The sequence below is a fragment of the Phragmites australis genome, chromosome 13, assembly GCF_958298935.1.
Source record: "Phragmites australis chromosome 13, lpPhrAust1.1, whole genome shotgun sequence".
Classification (NCBI taxonomy): domain Eukaryota; kingdom Viridiplantae; phylum Streptophyta; class Magnoliopsida; order Poales; family Poaceae; genus Phragmites; species Phragmites australis.
This window is the reverse complement of record NC_084933.1, coordinates 29,639,871-29,662,671: the sequence shown is the minus strand read 5'-3', so window position 1 is coordinate 29,662,671 and position 22,801 is coordinate 29,639,871. Positions and strand designations below refer to the sequence as shown.

At 43.4% G+C, this 22,801-nt stretch overlaps 1 protein-coding gene across 1 annotated transcript; it reads left to right on the top strand.

The window, feature by feature from the left end:
• The first annotated feature begins 10,445 nt into the window (after positions 1-10,445).
• Positions 10,446-16,480, top strand: LOC133888586 (probable sulfate transporter 3.3). Its single transcript, XM_062328882.1, has 13 exons — positions 10,446-11,007; positions 11,285-11,333; positions 11,442-11,649; positions 11,768-11,939; positions 12,090-12,155; positions 13,808-13,921; positions 14,020-14,136; positions 14,300-14,426; positions 14,538-14,824; positions 14,927-15,117; positions 15,246-15,325; positions 15,945-16,021; positions 16,112-16,480. The coding sequence occupies exons 1-13, from the start codon at positions 10,642-10,644 to the stop codon at positions 16,259-16,261; spliced, it is 2,004 nt and encodes a 667-aa protein (XP_062184866.1). The 5' UTR covers positions 10,446-10,641; the 3' UTR covers positions 16,262-16,480.
• The last annotated feature ends 6,321 nt before the right edge of the window (positions 16,481-22,801 follow it).

The window sequence follows — 22,801 nt, the reverse complement described above, 5'->3', positions numbered from 1 at the left end:
TACACCCAGTGAAATTGATCATGATCTTAGGGACGAGGACATATTATATTTCAATGATAATGATTTCGAGGATTTTATGGAGAATATGTACTAAATGGTATGAGATGTTGAGTGACACGATGAGTATAACAATGGTGAGTTTGCTAAATTTCATAAATTTATACGGGATTCTAAGATACCCATTTATCCCGATTGTAAGGAGAAGTACACTCGGATATTTAGGAACATAAAGCTTCTACAGCTGAAGACAACCCATGGTTGGGCTGACAAGAGTTTCGAAGCATTGCTGGATCTACTAAGGGACATGCTACCAGAGAGTAACTTGGTGTCAGAGAGCGTCTATGACACGAAGAAGATAATTTATCATTTAGAACTGGAAATAAAAAAAAATACATGCATGTAAGCAGGATTATATCTTGTTTCGTGAAGAATATGAAGAGCTGGATCAATATCCCGTGTGTGAAACCCATCGATATAAGTGTAGAAATGACAGTGGTGATGGGGACGGAGGCAAGAAAATAAAAGGCATATGTAGGGATCGGTGACGTCCTAAGAGGAAGGTGAATTAAGACACTTAAAACTATTTTGGCTTAAAAAACAATATAAGATAAACCTATATCAATTTATATTTAAAGTGCTCTAGGTTTATCTAGTGTGTCTTCTCTACCGATCAAAGCGCTTGTAACCTATCTAAAAAGGTAAATTGCAAGTAAGTAGATGCGAAAACGTAAATAAGGTAGAGAGAGCAAACTCGGTACAAAGGTTTTTTTCCCGTGGTATCGATGGCACGAATACCACCCCTAGTCCACGTTGGATCTTCACAAAAGATATACTCCCGGTCGACACCCGGTCACGGCTCTTGAGCCACTAAGTTACAAAGGCAAGGCCCCCACCCGGATAAGCCACCAAGCCACCAAGGCAAGGTCTCACCACTAGCCTCTCTTCTGTTTCCTTGCCGCCATGATCACTTTGGAACTTGAGCTACCAAGGCAAGGGTATCCGTGTGCCTGTAAACGCTTCTCGTCGCCACTCCACACCAAGTCAAAATGTCAACAAGCTTGAGCAACTCCGGCTCAAGTTGCCGACGAGTCAGCAAGACTCCAAAGCATCGGTGTATCAAGATGTACAAGTTTGGATCACTCATTGATCCACTCTCTTGGCAGCAATCACCTAGCAACACACTCTCTAGCCCTATAAGCACTAATCACTCTCTAATCTTATGCTTAATTGACTTGGATGATCACTTTAAGCACTTTGGTGGTTTGTATATTTTCTCATGTATATATGAACTTCTCTAGACTCTAGCAACCTCAAATGATTGAATGGAGAGGTATTTATATCCTTAAACCCGCGTACTAGCCGTTAATCCAGCGGCTCAGAAAAGCTATTAACATCGGATGATCTGGTGAGAACAATAGTACTAACACCGGATCATCCGGTGAGTACACTCTCACAAACTAAGCCGTTGGAACCCCAATCAAGCCACTATGAACACCGAACACTCCGGTGTATACTGCAATATCATCACTGGACATTCTGGTGAGTATACTTTAGTCATCCAAGCCAACATCTTCTCTGTGTAAATTGCTCCGGTGCCTTCTCTAGTGCTTATCAATTCATCACCAGACTATCCGGTGAGCAATCCTCAGTCATCCGAGCCAAATACAACTCTCTCTGGAAAATATGCTATGGTGTACACATGACTTCATCGCCGGACCATCCGATGGCTTGAGCTTTGCCTGTCTCTTTGTACTGTTAATTGTCCAGTGTATTTGTCTGATGTACTCTTGCTTCATCACCGGACTATCTGGTACCTTCAAAATCTTATGCCCATACCCAAATGCTCCGGTGTGTATTGCCTGTTGAACATCGGATCATCCGGTCAGTTGATCTTCAACTTCAACTCTTGAAACTACCTCTGCTGGAATTGCTCCAATGCTTCTGCCCATTTGACACTGGATGATCTGGTGAGGTAAAATTGCATCTGTCTGTATGCACTATTTATTATCCGGTGTGTGCAACACATTCAACACTAGACCATCCGGTGAGAACAAAACTCCTGAGACTTCTTCAATTGAACCAAACTTTATCCCTACTTCGGTGGCTTCTTCATGTATTACATCTGTAAGACCTACTAACATATATTCTTGATAAACATGTTAATCTTATTAACTATGTTGTCATTAATCATTAAAATCACAAATATGACGTAATGGGGTCATTTTCACTACAACATCTTTGGAAGGTGGTGTAGTATTTTACTGTAATTCTCCATCTGAAATATCTGTTTGCTAGCAGAAAGGAGGTTTACTTGACGTGTTGGTATAAGGAGGGTCGTAAGAATGATGCAATGATATGGCACCTGACAAATTACGCTTAGTGAAGAATTGTTGATTCTACATTTGATCGGTTCGCTGAAGAATTAAGAAATACTAAGTTTACTATGAGCACAGATGATATGAATTCATTCGGTAACATGAGTGACTCACATAGTACTTGACCTGTTTTATTGTTGATCTATAACCTTCCACCCTGGCATTGTAATAAGCAGAAATATATTATGTTGTCGATCTTGATATTAGGACAGAAACAATCTGTCAACGTTATCGATGTGTACTTCAGACCTTTAGTCGATGATCTTAAGAAACTCTGGTTGGAAGGCATCGAGGTTTGGGATCAGTATAAGCAAGAGTACTTTACCTTGCACACCATGTTGTTCGTTACCATCAATGATCTGCCAGCACTTCATAACTTGTCAGGTCAGAACAAAAGAAAAGGTGAAGTTTGCCCCCATCGCTTAGATGACATATGCAGTTTGAGGTTGAGCAACTAAAAAAATAGTGTACATGAGACATTGACGTTTCCTTCACAGGAAGCACCCGTACCGAAACATGGACAATCAATTTGATGACATAAGGAAGAAAGCGTTACCTCCAAGGTATTTCAGTAGGGAAGATGTCCACAATCAAGTTAAAAATATTAGTGTTGTCCTTGACATGCAAAAATGATCCTCCAAGGATGATAAACAATTAAGAATATGGAACAAGAAATCAATACTATTCGAGCTAGAGAATTGGAAAAAATTAAATGTTTGTCACTCTATTGACAACATGCATATAAAGAAGAATATTTACGAGAGTCTGATCGGTACATTGATCCAAATGAAGGGGAAAGAAAAGGATAATGAGAACGCACGAACTGACCTTAAAGAAATGGGCTTAAAGCCAAAGCTCCATACATATGATACGGACAAAAAAAAACCTACCCTAGCAACTATCACTCTCTCCAAGAATGAAAAAAGAATTTTACGAGATTCTTGCACAGTGTGAAAGTTCCCTTCAGTTACTCGTCTAACATCGAAAACTTATTTCGGTGAAAGAGTTGAAAATGAATTTCACCATGATGAAGTCCCATGATCATCATCACTGCTTACGGTACTTATTAGGAACATCATCTTAATTAAGGTTCGCGAGACTATCCTGAGCCTACATTTTTTCTTCAATACAGTTGAATAAAAGGTGCTCGATCCAGACGTGTTGGAGGAGCTAAAAAAACATTTTGAGACTCGCGGATTTATGTGAGTCAAGTTTGCGAAACCTGTGCTTGGATATAGTTGTTGGTTTTATTTGTGTGAAGGTGTCATCCTAAGGGTAGATGTGGTCAGTGACAGAACCGAAACTAGGTTAAAAATAGAACTAAGTTCAAAATAGTCAGAAGTCACATGAGACGTTCAGACTAAGAATGATATATATAAAGATGATCATACTACGAAACATATATAAAAGTTATACGGATTATGGTGTAACTGTGATGGTTCACATCCAGAGACGACAAGATATAGATGCAGAGCGTTATGTGATGGTACGGAGTTTTTATTCCATATGTATGTATGCGTGCGTGCAATGGAGTAAAGGAAGCTGCTACTGTGCTGTGAGCACTGTGGTGGTGCACAGTAGTGCGCGGCTATGCTGTTGGCGCGGAGCCCTGCAGAGGAGAGTGGCTGCGGCTCAGCTGATCAGTGGCGCGCGGGCTACTGGATCAGGCGGCTGGGCTGACCGAGCTTCTGTTGGCGCACAGGCTCAGGCGGCAGAGTCGGCTCAGGAGCTTGGGTGCAGGAGGCGGCCCAGCTTGGCAGTCCACATGGAGCTGCCAGACAGGCCGGAGTGCAGGCCTTGTGGGCCGGTCCAAGCAGGCCGACAGCAGGGACGTTGGTCCAGTAGGGTGAGCAGCTGGGTCCGAGGGAGCAGCAGAGGAGGCTGCTCGGTTCGGTGTTGGCCGTCCTAACGGGCGAACAAGGTCCAGGTGCACCGACGAGCTGGAATAAGGATCCAGGTTACTGTACCGATCCCTGCAGTATGAAAAACAGAAAAAGGGAGTGCCGGACCGAGCACAGTACCGAGGAAAAAGGAAACAGAGAATATATTAGAAACTTTTGAGAGTTTCATCTAGGGTTTCGTGGGAGAAACTTTTAAGGATGCTTTGTAATGCAGCTTGTGAACCCATCCATACGATGGAGATTAAATTCTAGTAAATTTTTCTCCGTGTTCATTTGCTTGTTCGTTGCGATTTGTGTTGATTTAATTCATCCAAAATCATCCTAGAGCGTTAAGGTAATCCTACAAGAAGTTAGATCGGTCAGATTTTAGTAATTCTTGCAATATTTATGTTTGATATATTTTCGTCACAATCTGCTTACGAATTTTATATCTTTAAATCAGATATATGATTGACCTAATTCTTATAGTAATAGTTTCATATAATAGTCTAGTTTCTACAGTAAATTTTTGAGAGCAATCTAATGATTGGTTCTTTCTGTACATCGCTTTTAGTGACGTTATAACTGTTTGTCCGAACTGAATTTAGCGAATAAATTGATATTTGATTAAGGTAATTTAAAATTTGAATTTAGCTCCTGTAATTATTTACCCATCTAATTATGTATTTTGCGCATATTCGATCGCCATTGTTGCCAAACGCACCGTAGTATTGCTCTTCTGGTTTAGCGGATCCCTCTGATCTCTGCTGATCCTATAATCACGGCTACTATGACAATGCTGTAGTACATCCACCAAATACATGAATGCGATTCCGCAGGGATCATTGCGGCAAACACAAGCATATCTTTCTGCTTATAGAGGCCAGATTTTTCTCTCGAATTATTTATGTGCTAATCATGCGTACGTGCGGTGGGAGCATTGTAGCGCGTCGAATGCTTCAACAAGCAACTCGAGGCTTAGCGACAACAATGAACGATCACGGCGGCATCTGTGCAAGCAATCTGGATCATTGCGTGAGGTAGACCAGACTGGCCTGGGCCGAACACCCAGGATCCTAAAAGCCAGACTCGAGACTGTCCTAGGCCGTAAGGCTATTACTAGGCCGGACCACCCATGGGCCTAAAAGCCATGCTCGAGACTGTCAATGGACCCAAAGGGCTAATTCTGGACCGGATCACTATTAAAACCCAGACCTTGGCCCGGAAAAAACAGGCCGAGCTGCCCATGAACAGCAGCAGAGCACCGTGTGCTGTACTGCTGTGTTGTCCCCTGCAGTTTAGGCCTGAGATAATTGCAAATTTGCAGCTGCATTTTTGTCTCGACGACGACGAGTGCATGCGTCGATGGGAACCAAATGGCAGCAAAGGAAAAAAAAAAAGGGAAAGAAAGGCAACGATAGGCGGCGAGTCGCGGGCAAATCTGCCGCCTTATCTTCAACCTTGGCCATCTCTCCCATGGCTCTACTTCGAAAGGCGACGTTGGCCTGGCAAGTGGCAGCGGCATCTATGGATCACCGCCTTTCACCGGGGAGAGGAGACCAAATCGTTCTGCTGTTCCTGCGCACTCCGCACTGTGGCGCACCTGTACATTGTGCTTCGTGTGGACTGGACCACTGCTCCCGCCGCTAACTTCGAGCTCTGAACGTGTTGCTCGAACAGGTCCCGACTGCCACCGGTAGCCACGATTCACGCTTCTGAGCTCTAACCTGCCACCCAGCTGAAGTTCGGAGGTGGTGGTACCATGTCGAGTTATTGCACGCTTCCAGCTACAACAGTGTTGTCACTACTACAGAAAGTATTATCTGTGTCATCCTTTAACTATCGATCCGATAATAACTAGCAGTGGTAATTTATTATTGTTGATTCGTAAGTTTAAGACGTCCATAAAAAGTTAAGCTGGTAAGAACCGACAGTGAGAATCAATTTATTACTATCGGTTCGTAACACGAATTGGTAGTAATAACAGTTTATAAAAAAATATATCTTTAATAACTGGCAGCGATAGCCTAAAAACTGTACGAATTCTTGTGTCTGTCTGCTCGGCTTCTCTCAAACGCTTTTAAAATTCACTCGATCGTTCGCAGGTGTCACTCTCGCTCTCGCTTTCACACTCGATCCCTTTCCCCCACCGCCCTCACTGCTGCCGCCTATGTTGCCGCCGCTCTCACACGTGATGGATTACCCACCATCTTCTCCCGCTCCGGCCACTTCACCGTCGCCTTCCCTACCACCTTCTTTGGCCACCCCTCCCACACTCATGCTATCGTCCGACGACGCCCGCTAGAGACCTCAGATGAGGCGTAGTCCTTGGACTCTGGCGAATCGGCGGGGTCCCCCTGTGTGGACGAGCTTAGTACTACTTTCTCGACGAGCCGAAGTCAAAGAAGCCCCCGAGCTCGTCGAGTGAGGAGGAGGAGGAGGCTGACACGTGGGAGGAAGCAGCGAAAGACGACAATGATGACTTTTTCATCGTTGTGGCCAACCCCAAGTGGTAGACGCGCGCGACGGTTTAGGGCTTAATTTGCACATGTGGCCATATCTTTTGTTTTTTGTGAACAGTGATGGAGTTATGAATTATTAGTAATTTAATTATATATTAGTGTGCTATGAACTATTAATTCTGGAGATTAGTAATTTAAAGCTTGGCTAAATTATTGCTTGCTTGTTTAAATTTTATTTTTCTTTAGATTGAGTATCACTGCTGGTTCGTAGTTGGAACCGACAGTAATAAGTATATCAATTGGTAGAATCAGCTCCAGACACAATAATGATAGTTTGTATCACTGCCGGTTCGTAACATATATATTATCAATGCCAGTTATATATCTGATAATGATAATTTATGATTATCAATATTAGTTCAATAATCAGTAATAATGTAGTTTTTGAACCGACAGCGATGATTTTTTTTTATAGTAGTGTGCGCAAAATATAGGAAACTACCAACATGTTTTCCTTTATGATAAACCGCATATTAAAAAAGACACAGAAATGGTTAGAAAATGATTTATCATATGGTGTGGTATATACATATTAATATCAGCAGCTGGTATCAATCGGCGATTATTAAAGCATCATACAGAATCTACTCACCTGGACACGCGATAGACTCACTGGCCACCGACGACCACACATCTGCAAAGCTAAAGCTCTTTGCACAAAAGGCACCTTGACGTTTCTGCCTTTCTATCTCTCTCGCTCGCCGTGGATCAGGTATCCTATGATTCTATCCATTTTAGCTGTTCTCATCAATATTTTAGTTCTCTCGTGTTTATCTCATGTTCTTGTCATCTTCTTCAGACGAAGATGCAATGGGATGCCGGAATCCGGTCGACGGCGCCTGCGGTCATGTCGAGCCGGCCGCCCCACCCACGAAATATACCGGCGAGGAGCCCACAGTCAATGCCCCGCCGCTTAACGCTTTGCGTAAAGCTCGGCATGCATGTATATTCGAATCCTCCCCATCCATCACTTATTCCCCTTGCTCGAATCTTGGAAAGATTGACAAGGGTCATAAGGCAGTAGTGTCTCCACCAATGGCATATGAACACACATATGATCGAGATACATTCGGTAGACAGCACTGGAGAAGATTCGGCACAACCTTGATGCTTCATTCTAGGATGAGATGATCATTGGAGCTAACACGCATTTTTCCCGAGCGACGAGCGAAATGCTCAATGCACACACCTTACCATTAGTCAAGCTAGCTATTTTTTTTGTTCTCTTCAATTTTATTTGATTTACGTGCAATTCTCGTTTGCCTCTAAATTCTGGATTTTTTTTTTGGTCTATATATGTTGTAAAATTTAGGCTCGACAGATTGAGGAGAGGTTTCCACTGCTATTTAACTAATTAATTATGTTCGTACGAAGATGTACGGAAAATAACATATATAGATGGTGGTTTTGACAAACTCCCGAATCATATATATTTTTTGTATTTGTAATTGCCATAAGTTTAACGGGGCCAAAAGAATATTGGCATTATTTTATGTGGTTATAGCATCAATTTTTTCAGACGAAAGTGTTTATATCATCATGACTTCAATGTACCAATACGACCGTGCTAGGTTGTTTCAATGCAAAATATTTTTTCTATCTTTATTGGGTTAAATTTCACAATGCTTTCATGACAAAGTCTAAGGCCCATGAATATAGCTCATTGCTACCGTTGATTTCGATGAAGGGTGGCTATCCTCTGGTTGCAAAAGAGCGGAAAAAAACCCTACACATAGTATGAAGCAACCAAGAGAGAGAAACGCTGCCGCACAGACTCATGGGCATAACACAACAAGAGAAAAGGGAGGGAACCAAAGGAAAATAAACTTTAATCTGATTCAAGTGTTCCTCCATGGTCCTCGTCGACATTAAGTCGCCGATCAGAGGGTCACATGTGGTCTGGATCATGTTGATTTGGTTAGTATTGTTGATCTATGTTATTGGAGTTATGATAGGTCTAGAGCAACGTTTGACTTTAAGGGGATCGACCTATTTTGTTAGTAGCGTGTTTAGTAATATGTTATTTTTATTATAGATATATCTGAAGGGTGAAAATAGTGTTTGATCAAACTGAACTCTGTAAGTGATAGGTAGGAGAATTACTTCTATATTTCTTATTTTTAGTTTAATTTATTATCGCCGATGTATGTTGTATGGAGGGTCTGTTTCAATTATCTTGATGCTTCTTCATTGTACTATACATGAGGTACCGGGGTGGTGTGGCGAGTGAGGAATCTACGAAAAAAACTTCCTTATTTAGTGAATACTCATTACAGTCGGATCAAAACAGTTTCTATGTCTAGTAGTATTATTTAAAATCAGAATTAAGTTAATAAACAATCTTTTCTGAAAGAAGGAAATAAAGAATTATGGATCATAAAACTGATTGGACGACCAACCTAGCTAGTTTCTGCCAACAATGGAAGGTTTAAAGGCAATCCGTCTTGCCCCCCTGGTTTCTGCTCCTCACCGTGAGAGGGCTTTGCTAAGTGTGCCACTGTATTTGTACTACTATTGAATTCTTGATTCTTTCCAATGTGTATTTGTTGGTCTGACCCTATGTTGGAACTTAATTCGTCGTGGTTTTCAGTCAGAGAACTTGTTGTAGCTAGCGCTGGTTTCGAGCCACCCACCGCGACAGGTGCAACCTAACTCAACTACAAGGTGATTAAAGTTTCGACACAAGTCGAGCAAAGCTTGAAGGCTGAATGAAGCCTGAAGTGACTTATCTAGGCCCACCTTTAGCCTTTCTTAGCCCGTGCATCAATACTTTGACAGTCTATTTCATCAAGATACTAATAAAAAAAAAATCCTCCTTATCTCTAGCTAGTCTCTGTGGTACCATCCGTACATTTCACATGGTTACTGGATACTGGAATATGTTTTTTCAACGCAACACATTTTCTTTTTTGTGAGGATACCATCACCTTCTATAACCATATGGTCACCACTGTTAAAATTTAACGAGTATTTTTATGATAAGTCTACAAGCACCATTGTGATGATCGAATTACTCTATGTCCAGCCGCATGTATAGTTTGACCCTTGGCACACACCCCTATGGCCCTATACAACATGCTAGCATACGTATACGCATGTAGCATGACAAGCGTGAAATTTCCTCATTCTTTGTAAATAGGTTAGGCCGCTAGAGTGTCACGATACATTACTGAATACTTCGAATATAACCCATTTGTATAACTCTATTACAACCAAGTGTATTCTGGAGACTTTGATTCCCGAGTGAACCACTAACCAAGTGATTTGAGCTCTTGTTACAGCTGTCTTATTGCAGCTAATTGAGTACCTACATGCCATATATGAGATCACACACTAGCGGCCTAACCTATTTTTCATGCCAAACATGAATGTGTACATTACAGCAGGCTTATTACAGCTAATTGGGTACCTACACGCCATATATGAGATCACACACTAGCGGCCTAACCTATTTTTCATGCCAAACATGAATGTGTACATTACAGCAGGCTTATTACAGCTAATTGGGTACCTACATATGCCATATATGAGATGACACAATTGTGATGTTAAAGCAAAAGTGGTGTGGGTTTCTCTGTCACAAGGATGGTGCGGTGGTATCAAATCTAAGGATCCCATCCATGAGGAGAACTGCCAATTTATATGTGCCTCTGTCTAATTATTGGACACCCACCCTACCCCCTTGGTGTCACCTTTGATTCTTCTCTCCCTTTCTCAAGTTGCGTACAACTTTTTTTCTTTTCTTTTGTAGCTACTATAGCCTCTCCTTATCTACCTTGGAGAGGAGCCAGGCCGGCCCATCTCATAGATCGACACACGCTCCCTTTAGCTCTTGTAAGTTGCAAGCAATCACCTCGCTCACACATGGTGGGTATGAGAGGTGCCTATGGTGGTAGTTACAATGGCAATGAGAGCCGGCCGCTTGGAGGTGTAGCGGCGGCGGCGGCTTCGGCGCCAGCGATGGAGACGGAGATCGCGGCGATGGCGGTGCACAAGGTGGCGCCGCCGCCGCCTCAGAGCACGGCGAGCAAGTTGAAGGCGAGGGTGAAGGAGACGTTCTTCCCGGACGACCCGTTCCGGGGCTTCAAGGGTCAGCCTCGGAGGGTGCAATGGCTCATGGCGGTCAAGTACCTCTTCCCCATCCTGGACTGGGTGCCCGGCTACTCCTTCTCGCTCTTCAAGTCCGACCTCGTCTCCGGCCTCACCATTGCCAGTCTCGCCATCCCTCAGGCATGCATCCAGCAATCCCTTACTTTCTCCGAACTGTATACTTCCAATCATTTTTTTCCCGAATCACTTCGTTTCACACGATGCACAAAAGAATATGCTAGCGTTTTTTAGTTGTACACTTATCAGTGATTTCCTTTTCTGTGTACATGGAGTAGGTTTCTTTACTGCACCTTCTGTATCTGGAAGCTTAATTATTTGCACGAATTTGACACCTCTGAGGCCAAGTATATTCTTACTGTATGCCTGCATGTACACATATATGGTTTCTTTGCTGCAGGGAATTAGCTACGCGAAGCTGGCAAGCCTGCCTCCCATAATTGGCCTATGTACGTGCGTCTCGCTGTCTTGCATGCGCCTCTCTTCCAATTCAGACGCATTTTTAGCTCCTACCTGCAACTTGAACTCGTGATACGATCGGTGTACTGTATACGCAGATTCGAGCTTCGTGCCGCCGATGGTGTACGCGGTGCTGGGGAGCTCGAGGGACCTGGCGGTGGGCCCGGTTTCCATCGCGTCGCTGATCATGGGGTCCATGCTGCGTCAGGCCGTCAGCCCCTCCGCCGAGCCTCTGCTGTTCCTGCAGCTCGCCTTCACCTCCACCTTCTTCGCCGGCCTCGTCCAGGCCTCCCTCGGCATCCTAAGGTATACACGACAACTCATACAGCATGCATACTTGCCAGCATCTGTGCACACATGCATGCATGCACCTGATCATGAACCTCCTGTGATACCTCCGCTCTTCTGCATGACGCGTGCGCAGGCTGGGTTTCATCATCGACTTTTTGTCGAAGGCGACGCTGGTGGGGTTCATGGCCGGCGCGGCGATCATCGTGTCGCTGCAGCAGCTGAAGGCGCTGCTGGGCATCGTCCACTTCACCACCGAGATGGGGCTCGTCCCCGTCATGGCCTCCGTGCTCCACCACACCAAGGAGGTGCGTAGAGCGCGCGTAACCTCGTACGCCCACGCACGTACACGTGCATGCAGCGCCCGGCCGTTCGTCGGCGTCGCGGGCGCCTGCATGCGGTCGGCTAGCTAGCTGTGGCTGGCTAATTAACAGGGCCGTGTTTTCGTGTGCGCGCAGTGGTCGTGGCAGACGATACTGATGGGCGTGTGCTTCCTGGTGTTTCTGTTGTCGGCGAGGCATGTGGTACGTACGTATATCCATACTCCTCTTCAATTCCCGTTGTCGTACGTGTACCCTTGACCACGGTCAATTATACTATAGTTCAGTTTTGCTCCAAACTTCTTGTGTGAACTCATCATCTTTAAGCAAGTACTAAGATGTTTTCGATTCATGCTGACACAGTGGGCATATGGGATTATGAGATCATCCTCGAGTCGCCAGATTGTCTACTGTTAAGATCTCACTACGTAGTAGGATCAAGTAAAAATTATTGCTTTCGGCTCGGCCTGGACTCGCGTTTGCTTTTCTGCTCTAGTACTTTGTCTGTTGCACGTACGTATTACTTGCATGTCCTCACTCGGCAGCGAACGGCAAGTCGTAAGCTAGCTTGTCGACGTTAGCTCGAATTGCCAGCTTCTTGTCACTCATGGCGGAAGAAGATTCTGGGAACAACGAGTAAGCGCCAGGTGCCAGGGGAGATAATCATGCATGCTGGTGAAGTGTGAAATGATCAGGGTACAACTGTACATTGATCAGACCATCCATGGAAGGACTCCAATTTTGGTCCACGGAATCTGGTTAATGGTCCTGGCTGAGCAGTACTATCGCCAGCAACACACATATGTCAACAAAAAAAAAAACTGATGGTCAAAAAATAGTTTGGTTTAAGGACGTCACAAGGTTATACAGTATGATACTTAGACACTGATGGTCAAAAACTTTATGTCCAAAAAACACCAAAAAAAGAGTGAGCGAAGAGTCAGATCGTTTGGACCAGAGTTCCAGAGAGGGTTGTTGTGTATCGGTGGATCCAAACCAAAGTTTGCTATGTATTGAACATTGGAAACCACAAGCTAGTATTCTGATGTCAGACCTGGTATCCAATGTTCAAAGCGTAGTGTACTGTTGCCAAGTGAAGAACAGACGGCACTGGGAATTGGCCGTGTCAGCTCCACATGAGAACAACTATGGCGTGTAGATATGTCAAGAACCTTGTGACGTCCTTAAACCAAATTATTTTTTTGAATTGCTGGTGCTTAATCAGCTGAACCTGCTTTGCTGATACAATGGAGCCCACAGACAGCTGAATCTAGCATTAGGTGCTGTCAGGTGGAGTAAGGCGCCCCAAGGCGAAACAATGCAACTGTTGCTCTGTCCTTGGTAGGGGGTAGTGTTGTGCCTCTCAAGGCCACATTGATTTTGATTCCTGTTTAATACGTGATTATATGACTCCTCCAAGTAGCAAATCACTCCCCTGCATCCTACATGTAGTACATAGTATGATCTCTGTTCTGTAACATGTGCCTGGCTGTGAAGTGCATAGTATGATCTCTGTTCTGTAACATGTGTCTGGCTGTGAAGTTGAACTGAATATTTGCAGAACATTGTTCATATTCGGAATGAAATTTTGCTAGCAATATGTACCGGTTGTGACTTGTGACCAAGATTTTTAAGGTACAAGTGGTTTCACATTTCTCATATTTTGATTATTGAATGTGCATGCTGCAAGCCTGGAACTGTGTTAGCACAATGCATGAGCGACATAACTGTCATCTGTAGCGCTGTTCTAAAATGATTGTGGTGTCAGATGAAAGTTCCTTTCAGAACCTAATTTACATTCTTGGTATAATCCATCTAAGCTAACACATTTTGCATATTATTGTCGCTATATGCAGAGCATGAGATGGCCAAAGCTTTTCTGGGTTTCAGCATGTGCGCCCTTGGCATCCGTCATCATCTCGACCCTGCTTGTTTTCCTGTTCAAAGCTCAGAATCATGGCATCAGCATTGTAAGGACCAAAAAGACTGAAAAGTATTTTAGATTTGCTAGCTACTCGTATTTTCAACAAGGTGACAATCAAAACATTTCTGAATCTTTTCGCCGCAGATTGGGCAGCTCAAGTGTGGCCTGAACCGCCCCTCATGGGACAAACTACTCTTCGATACCACATATTTAGGCCTTACCATGAAGACTGGGCTTGTCACCGGAATCATCTCCCTCACGGTATTATTTATCATCGATTTTGCCATCATAAACGTACATCGTGCTTGACATGTCTAAGGCAAATATATTCCATGATGGTGTTTCACTAGGAGTAAGTAGTTTCACTGTATCTTCCAAGTATTACTACTGCTAATGGGATGTGGATTTGATTTCACTAAGTCAGGAAGGAATAGCAGTTGGTAGAACATTTGCTTCACTCAAGGACTACCAAGTAGATGGAAACAAAGAAATGATGGCCATAGGGTTGATGAACGTTGTGGGCTCATGTACATCATGCTATGTAACAACAGGTACAGTTTTTTAACCCAAACGATGTCCAATCTTTGCACATATTTATCGTGAAATCCTAAAGATCACACCAAGACAAGAGTGATCACCAGTTTTCTCTTGTTTTTAATCAGGAGCATTCTCTCGCTCCGCCGTAAACCACAATGCCGGCTGCAAGACTGCCATGTCCAATGTGATCATGGCACTAACTGTAATGGTCACGCTGCTGTTCCTCATGCCATTGTTCGTGTACACACCGAATGTTGTTCTTGGAGCAATCATAATCGCTGCGGTTATCGGCCTAATCGATTTCCCTGCTGTGTACCACATCTGGAAGATGGACAAGATGGATTTTCTCGTGTGTGTTTGTGCATTTGTCGGCGTCATCTTCATTTCAGTCCAAGAAGGCCTCGCGATAGCGGTAAGCGACACACCATTCTTGGCATCTGGCAATAATAGATCTTCTTCAATGTTGCTATATTAATTGTTTGGTAGTTACATTCTTTTTTTAAAAAAATTGCAGGTTGGTATATCTGTATTTAGGGTATTGTTGCAAATCACAAGGCCAAAAATGCTGATTCAAGGAAACATTATGGGAACTGACATTTACCGAAACCTGCATCAGTACAAGGAGGCTCAAAGAGTGCCTGGGTTCTTAATCCTGACTATTGAAGCACCAATAAACTTTGCCAACAGTAACTACCTGAATGAAAGGTAAAAGCAACTTACCCCTCTCATCTTCCAGATTTTTTCCATCGGAATCCCTTATAGCTTCTACCATATCATTTGAACAATAGCATGCGAACAAGTAGGTAAATATCTATGCACCTTTTCCATTGCAGGATGAAAAGATGGATAGAGGAAGAAAATTCCGCACAAAGTAAACAAAATGAACTCCATTTCATAATCTTGGACCTGTCAGGTTTGTGACTTCGAAGAAACTTATCATTTACTTCTATTTTCTAACCAACCATAGTGTGAAAATAATGGCAGCAAGTTGCCTAGTGCTATGTGAAAGTAAGTGATATGATACTAGATCATAATAGGGCTAAACATCCAACCGGAGAATAGTCACATGACATCAGCTGTTAGGGATAAGAGATTAGATTATAAATGAGAGAGATTTAAAATATTAGAAAAGACTAAATTAATTCTTATTGCTTGCTTGCCAAGAGGTGTCGACTACTCTTGATATATAGAGGCCAACTGTACAATTCCATAACCTATTCCGACTCTAACTCTATCTGCTATCCGAATACAACTCTTTTATTCCTTTTTTAAACCGAACTGTATCTAACTCTTTCCAATCTTAACTAATCCGGACTCCCTAACTTATCTCAATCTAAACTTGACTTCTAATTCTAATTTATTTCCTTTCTAATTTATCTAATACTTAACTCTCGCCCACCTGAAACGGAGAAAATGTGATGTCTGCGATGTATTGGAAATGCCATGTCTGAATTAGTTGCATCTGCTTTGTAATAAGTTTTAGTATTTTCCGTAGCTTTGTCGCTAATACATGGGAGAAAATTATTCCTCAGCTGTCCCTGCGATTGACACAAGTGGCATAGCATTCCTCATTGACATAAAGAAATCGATAGATAAACGTGGCCTGGAGGTATACTCATCAGATATTGAAAAAGTTCATTTCATCTTTCACGAGATGTAAGCATATTTATGTGGCAGAGCAACTTTTTATTTCTTGCAGCTTGTACTTGTGAATCCAACCGGAGAGGTCATGGAGAAAATACAGCGAACGAACGAGGCTCAGAACCATTTCAGGTCAGATTGCATGTATTTGACCACCGGGGAAGCAGTCGCTTCACTGTCTGCACTTGCCAAGATGACAACACCATAGAGTTGATTGCCGAATTGTCACTGTGTTCATACAATTGCACTGCTAATATTCTCGGTGCAAAGTTTTCCATCACAGGAAGTGCCTCAAACGAAGGAGTATGTCACACTATGTTTGTATCTAATCTTCACAATTCTTCAGATCTATGTGATCCAAAATCAGCATTCAAATGTGAAGTATTGGGAATATATACATCCATGGTTAACCGTCGTTATTTGTCAACCTGGGAAAATACAACAGCACAATAGTAGTTCTTAGTTTTACAGAACTTTTCTATTGCGTGCTAAATACTAGATATTTTAACAGAGATTATAACTGAATTCATGTTGAGGAATGCCTCAGCCTATAGATAATGTATGGGGTCACCGTCAAAGACCCCTCCAGAACCCCTTTGCTATGGACCCTCTGCCAAGATCACGGCCTCAAGAGCTCTAAGCCTTCTCAACGCCATTGACTCTCGAAGCCCATGGGAGGCAGCTGACCCTCGCCAGAAAGATTAGCAAGAGGAGGACCCACCGGTCGCTATCATCCTAACAGGAAGTGACCGGTGTTTAATGCCGATGTAAGTGGTGGTCACCTTGACACTTGGGGCAGTGTGGCACCGTAATGGGCGACCTACCAAGCTTTACAACCACTCGCTTCCCCTGTATCTGCCCGGTTAGATAATATCTCCTGAGTAAGGGTAAAACTATTTTACCTACGCCCGGATCATGTAATTTGATCGGTCCTAGGTCCCTGATGTATGATAATATTTGTATACTTACATCCTGAATGACACTATAAATACAGAACCATAGCCATCAGGCCAGGAAGAGATCCATTCACCATCATCACATTGAGTACTCATTTCCTGACCACTTCTTCTCCAAGCTTGAGCCGTTCTTGTGAGTGAGCTCTCATCGCACTTTATTCATGGAAGACATTTCTTTCACCAACAGCTGGCGTCGTCCATGAGGAGAGAATAAGCGTAGAAACACTAGGAGGGGTAGGACGCAACTAAAGAAGAAGACCACTAAGGCGCTAGCCCAAGCGGCTGGCTCCACCAATGCACCTATGCGAAGGTCTGCGCTACGGTTACAACCAAGCACACGATGTGACACCACCAGCTCCACAGCCGGGTGGAATGGGGACCCGATGGCCACCACCAATTCGGCAACAACCTTAGTGTTAGTTGGCATGGCGACTCTGGCCGACTCGAAGGTTTTCCAACAGTCGTATCGCATGGACCTCGCCACACCTCAAGGGGCTATGACTGAGGTTCCGGCTATTCAGGCCGCCCTCCAATGGTTCTGGGCGCTCGAACCCAAGGGCACTCATATCTGGGTCCAGCTCCGGGACGCTCCCGTGATAATGTCCAGGGCACCTTTGTCGAGCCGGTGTCTTCCGAGAGTCGGTTCGCCCGGCAGCCTCCCCAGCCTCCTTTGGTGAGAAGGAGCTTTGAGGGTGCCCAATGCTCTACTTGGTTTGTGCACGCCGGATTATAGCACTGGAGCATTTCTTGCAAAGACGACTACAAGTGTTGAAGAATGAAAAATAACCCACCAGAAGGTCTGGTGCTTTGAGGATGAATACACAAGAGTATTTTATACACATAGACTGCAAATGCTCAGATGACTCAGGATAACTCATTGGAAGGTCCGGTGATAGATTTGAAGGTACATCGGAGTGTCCGGTGTTCATAGATGTATTGAGTGGAGTTCTAACGGCTAGTTTCTGATGTTGTACTCACCGAATGATCCGGTGTTAGTACTACTGTTCTCATCGGATCATCTAGTGTTAATAGTTTTTCTGAGTCATTGAGAAAACAGTTAGTTGGTGGGTTTGAGTAGCGATGAAAATGGAAACAATATATATCGGTTTTTCGGAGCTCGTTTTCGAAAAGTTCCGATCGTAGCAGTTAGAAATGATATACCGAAGAAATGGAAATGGAAATGGTATTACGTCCCAGAAATGGAAATGGAAATGATTTTGGGCACTTCCGATCGTTTTCGGGTTTTTCCGTATTTAGTCAGTAATTATCGTATTTTAAGCCCGGTAATTACCGTTTTCCACCCTCATATCTGAAGGCCCACATCCACAAGCAGCCCAACCTATATAAATCTATGTCAAGTCTAAACTATTATGTGTCTATGTTAAATCTAAACTAAAAACTATATATAATATGTCTATCTCGTTGGATGTTAGCATGTTGCGATGTTCTAGTGTCTGGTTGTATACTTTAGTACTTGTGTGTTTGTTTGGTCTGTCATAAGTCGAACATGTATGGTATTATTACTTAAGTTAAATATTTGATATTATCCTTATAGTGTGTAATCATCGATCAATTGACTTGATCCTATACATGGTGCATGGACGTAATTGCGAGTAGCGTTACGTCAATGTTTATCGTTCTATAATTTTGAATCCTGATCGATATCGGCTTGTTTCCGTTCCGACAATATCGTTATCGATGTTCCCGTAATATCGACGCCGTATTCGTTTCCGACACTATCGTTTTCGATTTCGCTTTCGAGAAGAAATGTGAAAGTGGAAATGGTGAAAGCTTTTTCCGATCGTTTCCGACCGTTTTCATCCCTAGGTTTGAGGCTATAAATACTCCTCAACTCAACCATTTGAATGTGTGGCATGCTGCTAGAGTTTAGAGCAAACTTATACACACTTAAGAAGACATCCAAACTACTAAAGTGCTTAAAGTGATCATCCAATACGATTAAGTATAAGATTAAAGAGTGTTTAATGCTTATAAGCCTAAAATGAGTTGTAGATAGGTGTTGCAGCTTGAAGAAGGGATCAAGAAGTGATCCTAGCTTATACCGAGAGGTACGTCGGCACCTTAAAGTCTTGTTGACTCGCCGTCATCTTGGGTCTTGGTGGCTCAAGCTAGTTGACTCTTTGACTTGGTGTAGAGCAGTGGCAAGACACGTGTACGGAAAGACGGAGACACTTGCCTTGGTGGCTCAAGTTACGAAGTGATTATGATAGTAAGTGATCGAAAGAGAAGCTAATGGTGAGACCTTACCTTGGTGGTTTGGTGGCTCATCCAGCTTGAGATCTTGCCTTGGTGGCTTGATGGCTCAAGAGTCATGATCAGGTACCGACCAGGAGCATATCCTTGGTAGAGCTCCAACGTGGATTAGGAGTGGCATTCATGCCATCGATACCACTGGATAAAAATCCCTTATACCGAGTTTGTCTCTCTACATTATTTACGTTTCTATATTTACATATTTGCAATTTATCTTGCTAGAGTTGGTTGCAATCCTCTTGAGCGGTAGAGTAGACACACTATATAAACCTAGAGCACATTTAGATATAAATTGAGATAGATTTATTTTATGTAGTTTTTTAAGCCAATTTAGTTTAGGTTTCTAAGCGTCTTAATTCACTCCTTTCTTAGGACGTCAACGTTCCTCACACTAGAGCTAGTTCCCTTTACATTCGCTCACCCCTCCAAACCTCGCAACCAACAGATGAGGAGTGTTGTTGGGGGAATGCTGAAGGGTTGCGGGTAGGCTACCCTAGCACAAAATAAATTTTCTCTACCGCATTCAACCAGGAAGCCATGCGAGTAGGGGATCATGAATCGTTACCGCTTGATGAGCAGTGCAGCGGAAGAAGAGTTGGAGCAGACCAATCCAACGTCGTGCGCGTCAAGTAGTCGATCGTCAACCTCGTCCCGAGCACGTCCCGAGCACGTCCCGAGCACCTTCCGAGTACTCGCGGGTACGTCCCGAGTACTCCCGAGCAGATCAGCACCGCAATAGCAGCAGCGCCTCCACGGTATCCACACGTACAAGGATGGAATCGCCGTGCGCCGGTGTGCTAGCACCGCGCGCCCGGCTAGGGTTTCGAAGGGAGTTCGGGAATAGGAGGCGGCTAGGGTTTCTGAAGAACTCTATGCGCCTTGGCCCCTGCCTATTCTTATATAGAGCACGCTAATGGGCCTTTAATCAATATTAAAGCCCATTATGACTCTAAACCCTAATGGTCCTTTAATCAACATTAAAGCCCATTAGCAGATCCAATCCGCAAACTCGATCGCCTCTAGGGCATATTACCAACAATCTCCCACTTGCACTAGAGTCAGCACAAGTTTTATATTCCATCCCCTTAAGTGTGTGACCCGTTAGGTTCATGTGTAAACGGCCGCTATCCGGAAACCCTTTTCCGAATTGCAAGTCAATAGCGGTACCTAGCAGAACATATTGACTCCCGAATGCACACAAAGATCATATCGGCTGAACCTTGATATACTCATGCACCAATCCCTTTACCACACGATACCAGTCAAGCTCAAGGCGAGATTCGTGCCACCCTTGTGATAGCTCGACCATTCACTCGATCAAGTAGTGGATTCACCATGATTAACTCTTTAATCACATTGGCATGGCCATGCACTTTCCAATCCAACTACCTCGAGGGGCCCAGAGATATCTCTCCCGTTATTTAGGAGGGGTAAATTCCATCTTGATCACTCACATCCCACGACATGTTTCATAATATACCCGAAAGCAACCTTTATAACTACCCAGTTACGGAATAGCGTTTGAAAGCCCCTAAGTGTGTTACTACACATTCTGGAATCAATGATGATCTCAGGTCAAAGGATTCTGTAGGTACACCATTTGAGATAACAACTGATGGCACATTAAAAATAACAATCCCAGCAGTATCTCAGGGTGGGTCTATCCAACATCATGTTCTCTAACATGTGTCCACATTACTGATTTGATATCTCCATATCTATGATCCGTGAAACATGATCATCATTCAGTCAAATGTGCTAATCTATAAATCATTATTGTCCCACACAATGATATGAGATTAGGGACTATTTAGAATAACATCATAAAAACAAAGAGTTTCACAAACAAGTCACATACTTGCTGATCAATGTAAATGATAATTATTCATGGAACCAGATAACAATTATCCAAAAGTACATTAGCATAGACAGAACACATTCTCTCACATGCACTAGAGTCTATCCCGCAAGTATCTAATACCCATAGAGCTCAAGTGTGCCTCATGCTTGGGCTGTGGGAGAGGCTTCGTCAACAGATCAGCAATATTCGAATCCGTGTGCACCTTGCATATCTTTACATCACCTCTATCAATAATCTCTCGAATGAGGTGATAGCGCCGAAGTATGTGCTTGGACTTCTGGTGCGACCTAGGCTCCTTGGCTTGTGCAATGGCACCACTATTGTCACAATAGAGGTCCATTGGACTGGACGCACTAGGGACCACACCCAACTCAGAAACAAATTTTCTGATCCAAACAGCCTCTTTTGCAGCTTCCGAAGCTGCGATATACTCGGCCTCCGTTGTGGAATCAGCAACCGTTTCTTGCTTGGAACTCTTCCAACTCACCGCACCTCCATTGAGGCAGAACACAAAACCAGACTGCGATCTCGAGTCGTCCTTGTCGGTTTGGAAGCTAGCATCGGTGTAACCATTTACAACGAGCTCCTCCTCACCTCCATAGACTAGGAACATATCCTTAGTTCTTCTCATGTACTTGAGGATACTCTTTACTATAGCCCAGTGACATTCACCTGGGTTAGATTGATATCTGCTCGTAACACTTAGAGCATAGGAGACATCTGGGCGTGTACAAAACATAGCATACATGATGGACCCGATAGCAGAAGTATACGGGATCGCACTCATCCTCTCGAGCTCATCAGATGTCTTAGGACATTGATTCTTGCTGAGAGTGATGCCATGTGACATTGGCAAGAAACCTTTCTTGGAATCTTGCATATTGAACCGATTCAATACCTTGTCAATGTACGTGCTCTGGCTTAATCCGATTAGTCTTTTCGACCTATCTCTATAGATCTTTATGCCCAATATGTATGCTGCATCTCCTAAATCTTTCATTGAAAAACTCTTTTGCAATGAAGATTTGACAGCATCGAGCATTGGAATATTATTTCCGATCAATAATATGTCATCCACATATAAGACCAGAAACACAAGTGCGCTCCCGCTAGTCCTTTTGTAAACACAAGGCTCTTCTTCATTCTTGATGAAACCAAACCCTTTGATCACTTCATCAAAACGAAGATTCCAACTCCGAGAAGCTTGCTTTAGTCCATAGATGGACTTTTGCAGCTTGCAAATCTTCCTAGCATTTTTCGAATTGACAAAACCTTCAGGATGTGTCATGTACACATCCTCACTTAGGTTTCCATTAAGGAAAGCAGTTTTGACATCCATTTGCCATATCTCATAGTCGAAATATGCAGCAATTGCTAGGAGAATCCGAATAGACTTTAGCATTGCGACGGGCGAAAATGTTTCATCATAATCAACACCTTGAATTTGCCTGAAACCTTTCGCCACCAATCGTGCCTTATAGATGTGAACATTTCCATCAACGTCTATCTTTTTCTTAAAAACCCATTTACACTCGATAGTTTTCACACCATCAGGTGGATCGACCAAGTTCCAAACTTGGTTTTCTCTCATGGATTCTAACTCGGATCTCATGGCTCCAAGCCATTTTTCGGAGTCTTGTCCCACCATTGCTTCCGA

What these genes read in the sequence shown, in the direction of transcription:
- LOC133888586 (XM_062328882.1), top strand. Translation starts at nt 10,642, where the DNA reads ATGGTGGGTATGAGAGGTGCCTATGGTGGTAGTTACAATGGCAATGAG. An exon ending in CCAGTCTCGCCATCCCTCAG is followed by an intron (nt 11,008 to 11,284) that starts GCATGCATCCAG and finishes TCTTTGCTGCAG; the next exon opens with GGAATTAGCTACGCGAAGCT. An exon ending in GCCTCCCATAATTGGCCTAT is followed by an intron (nt 11,334 to 11,441) that starts GTACGTGCGTCT and finishes CTGTATACGCAG; the next exon opens with ATTCGAGCTTCGTGCCGCCG.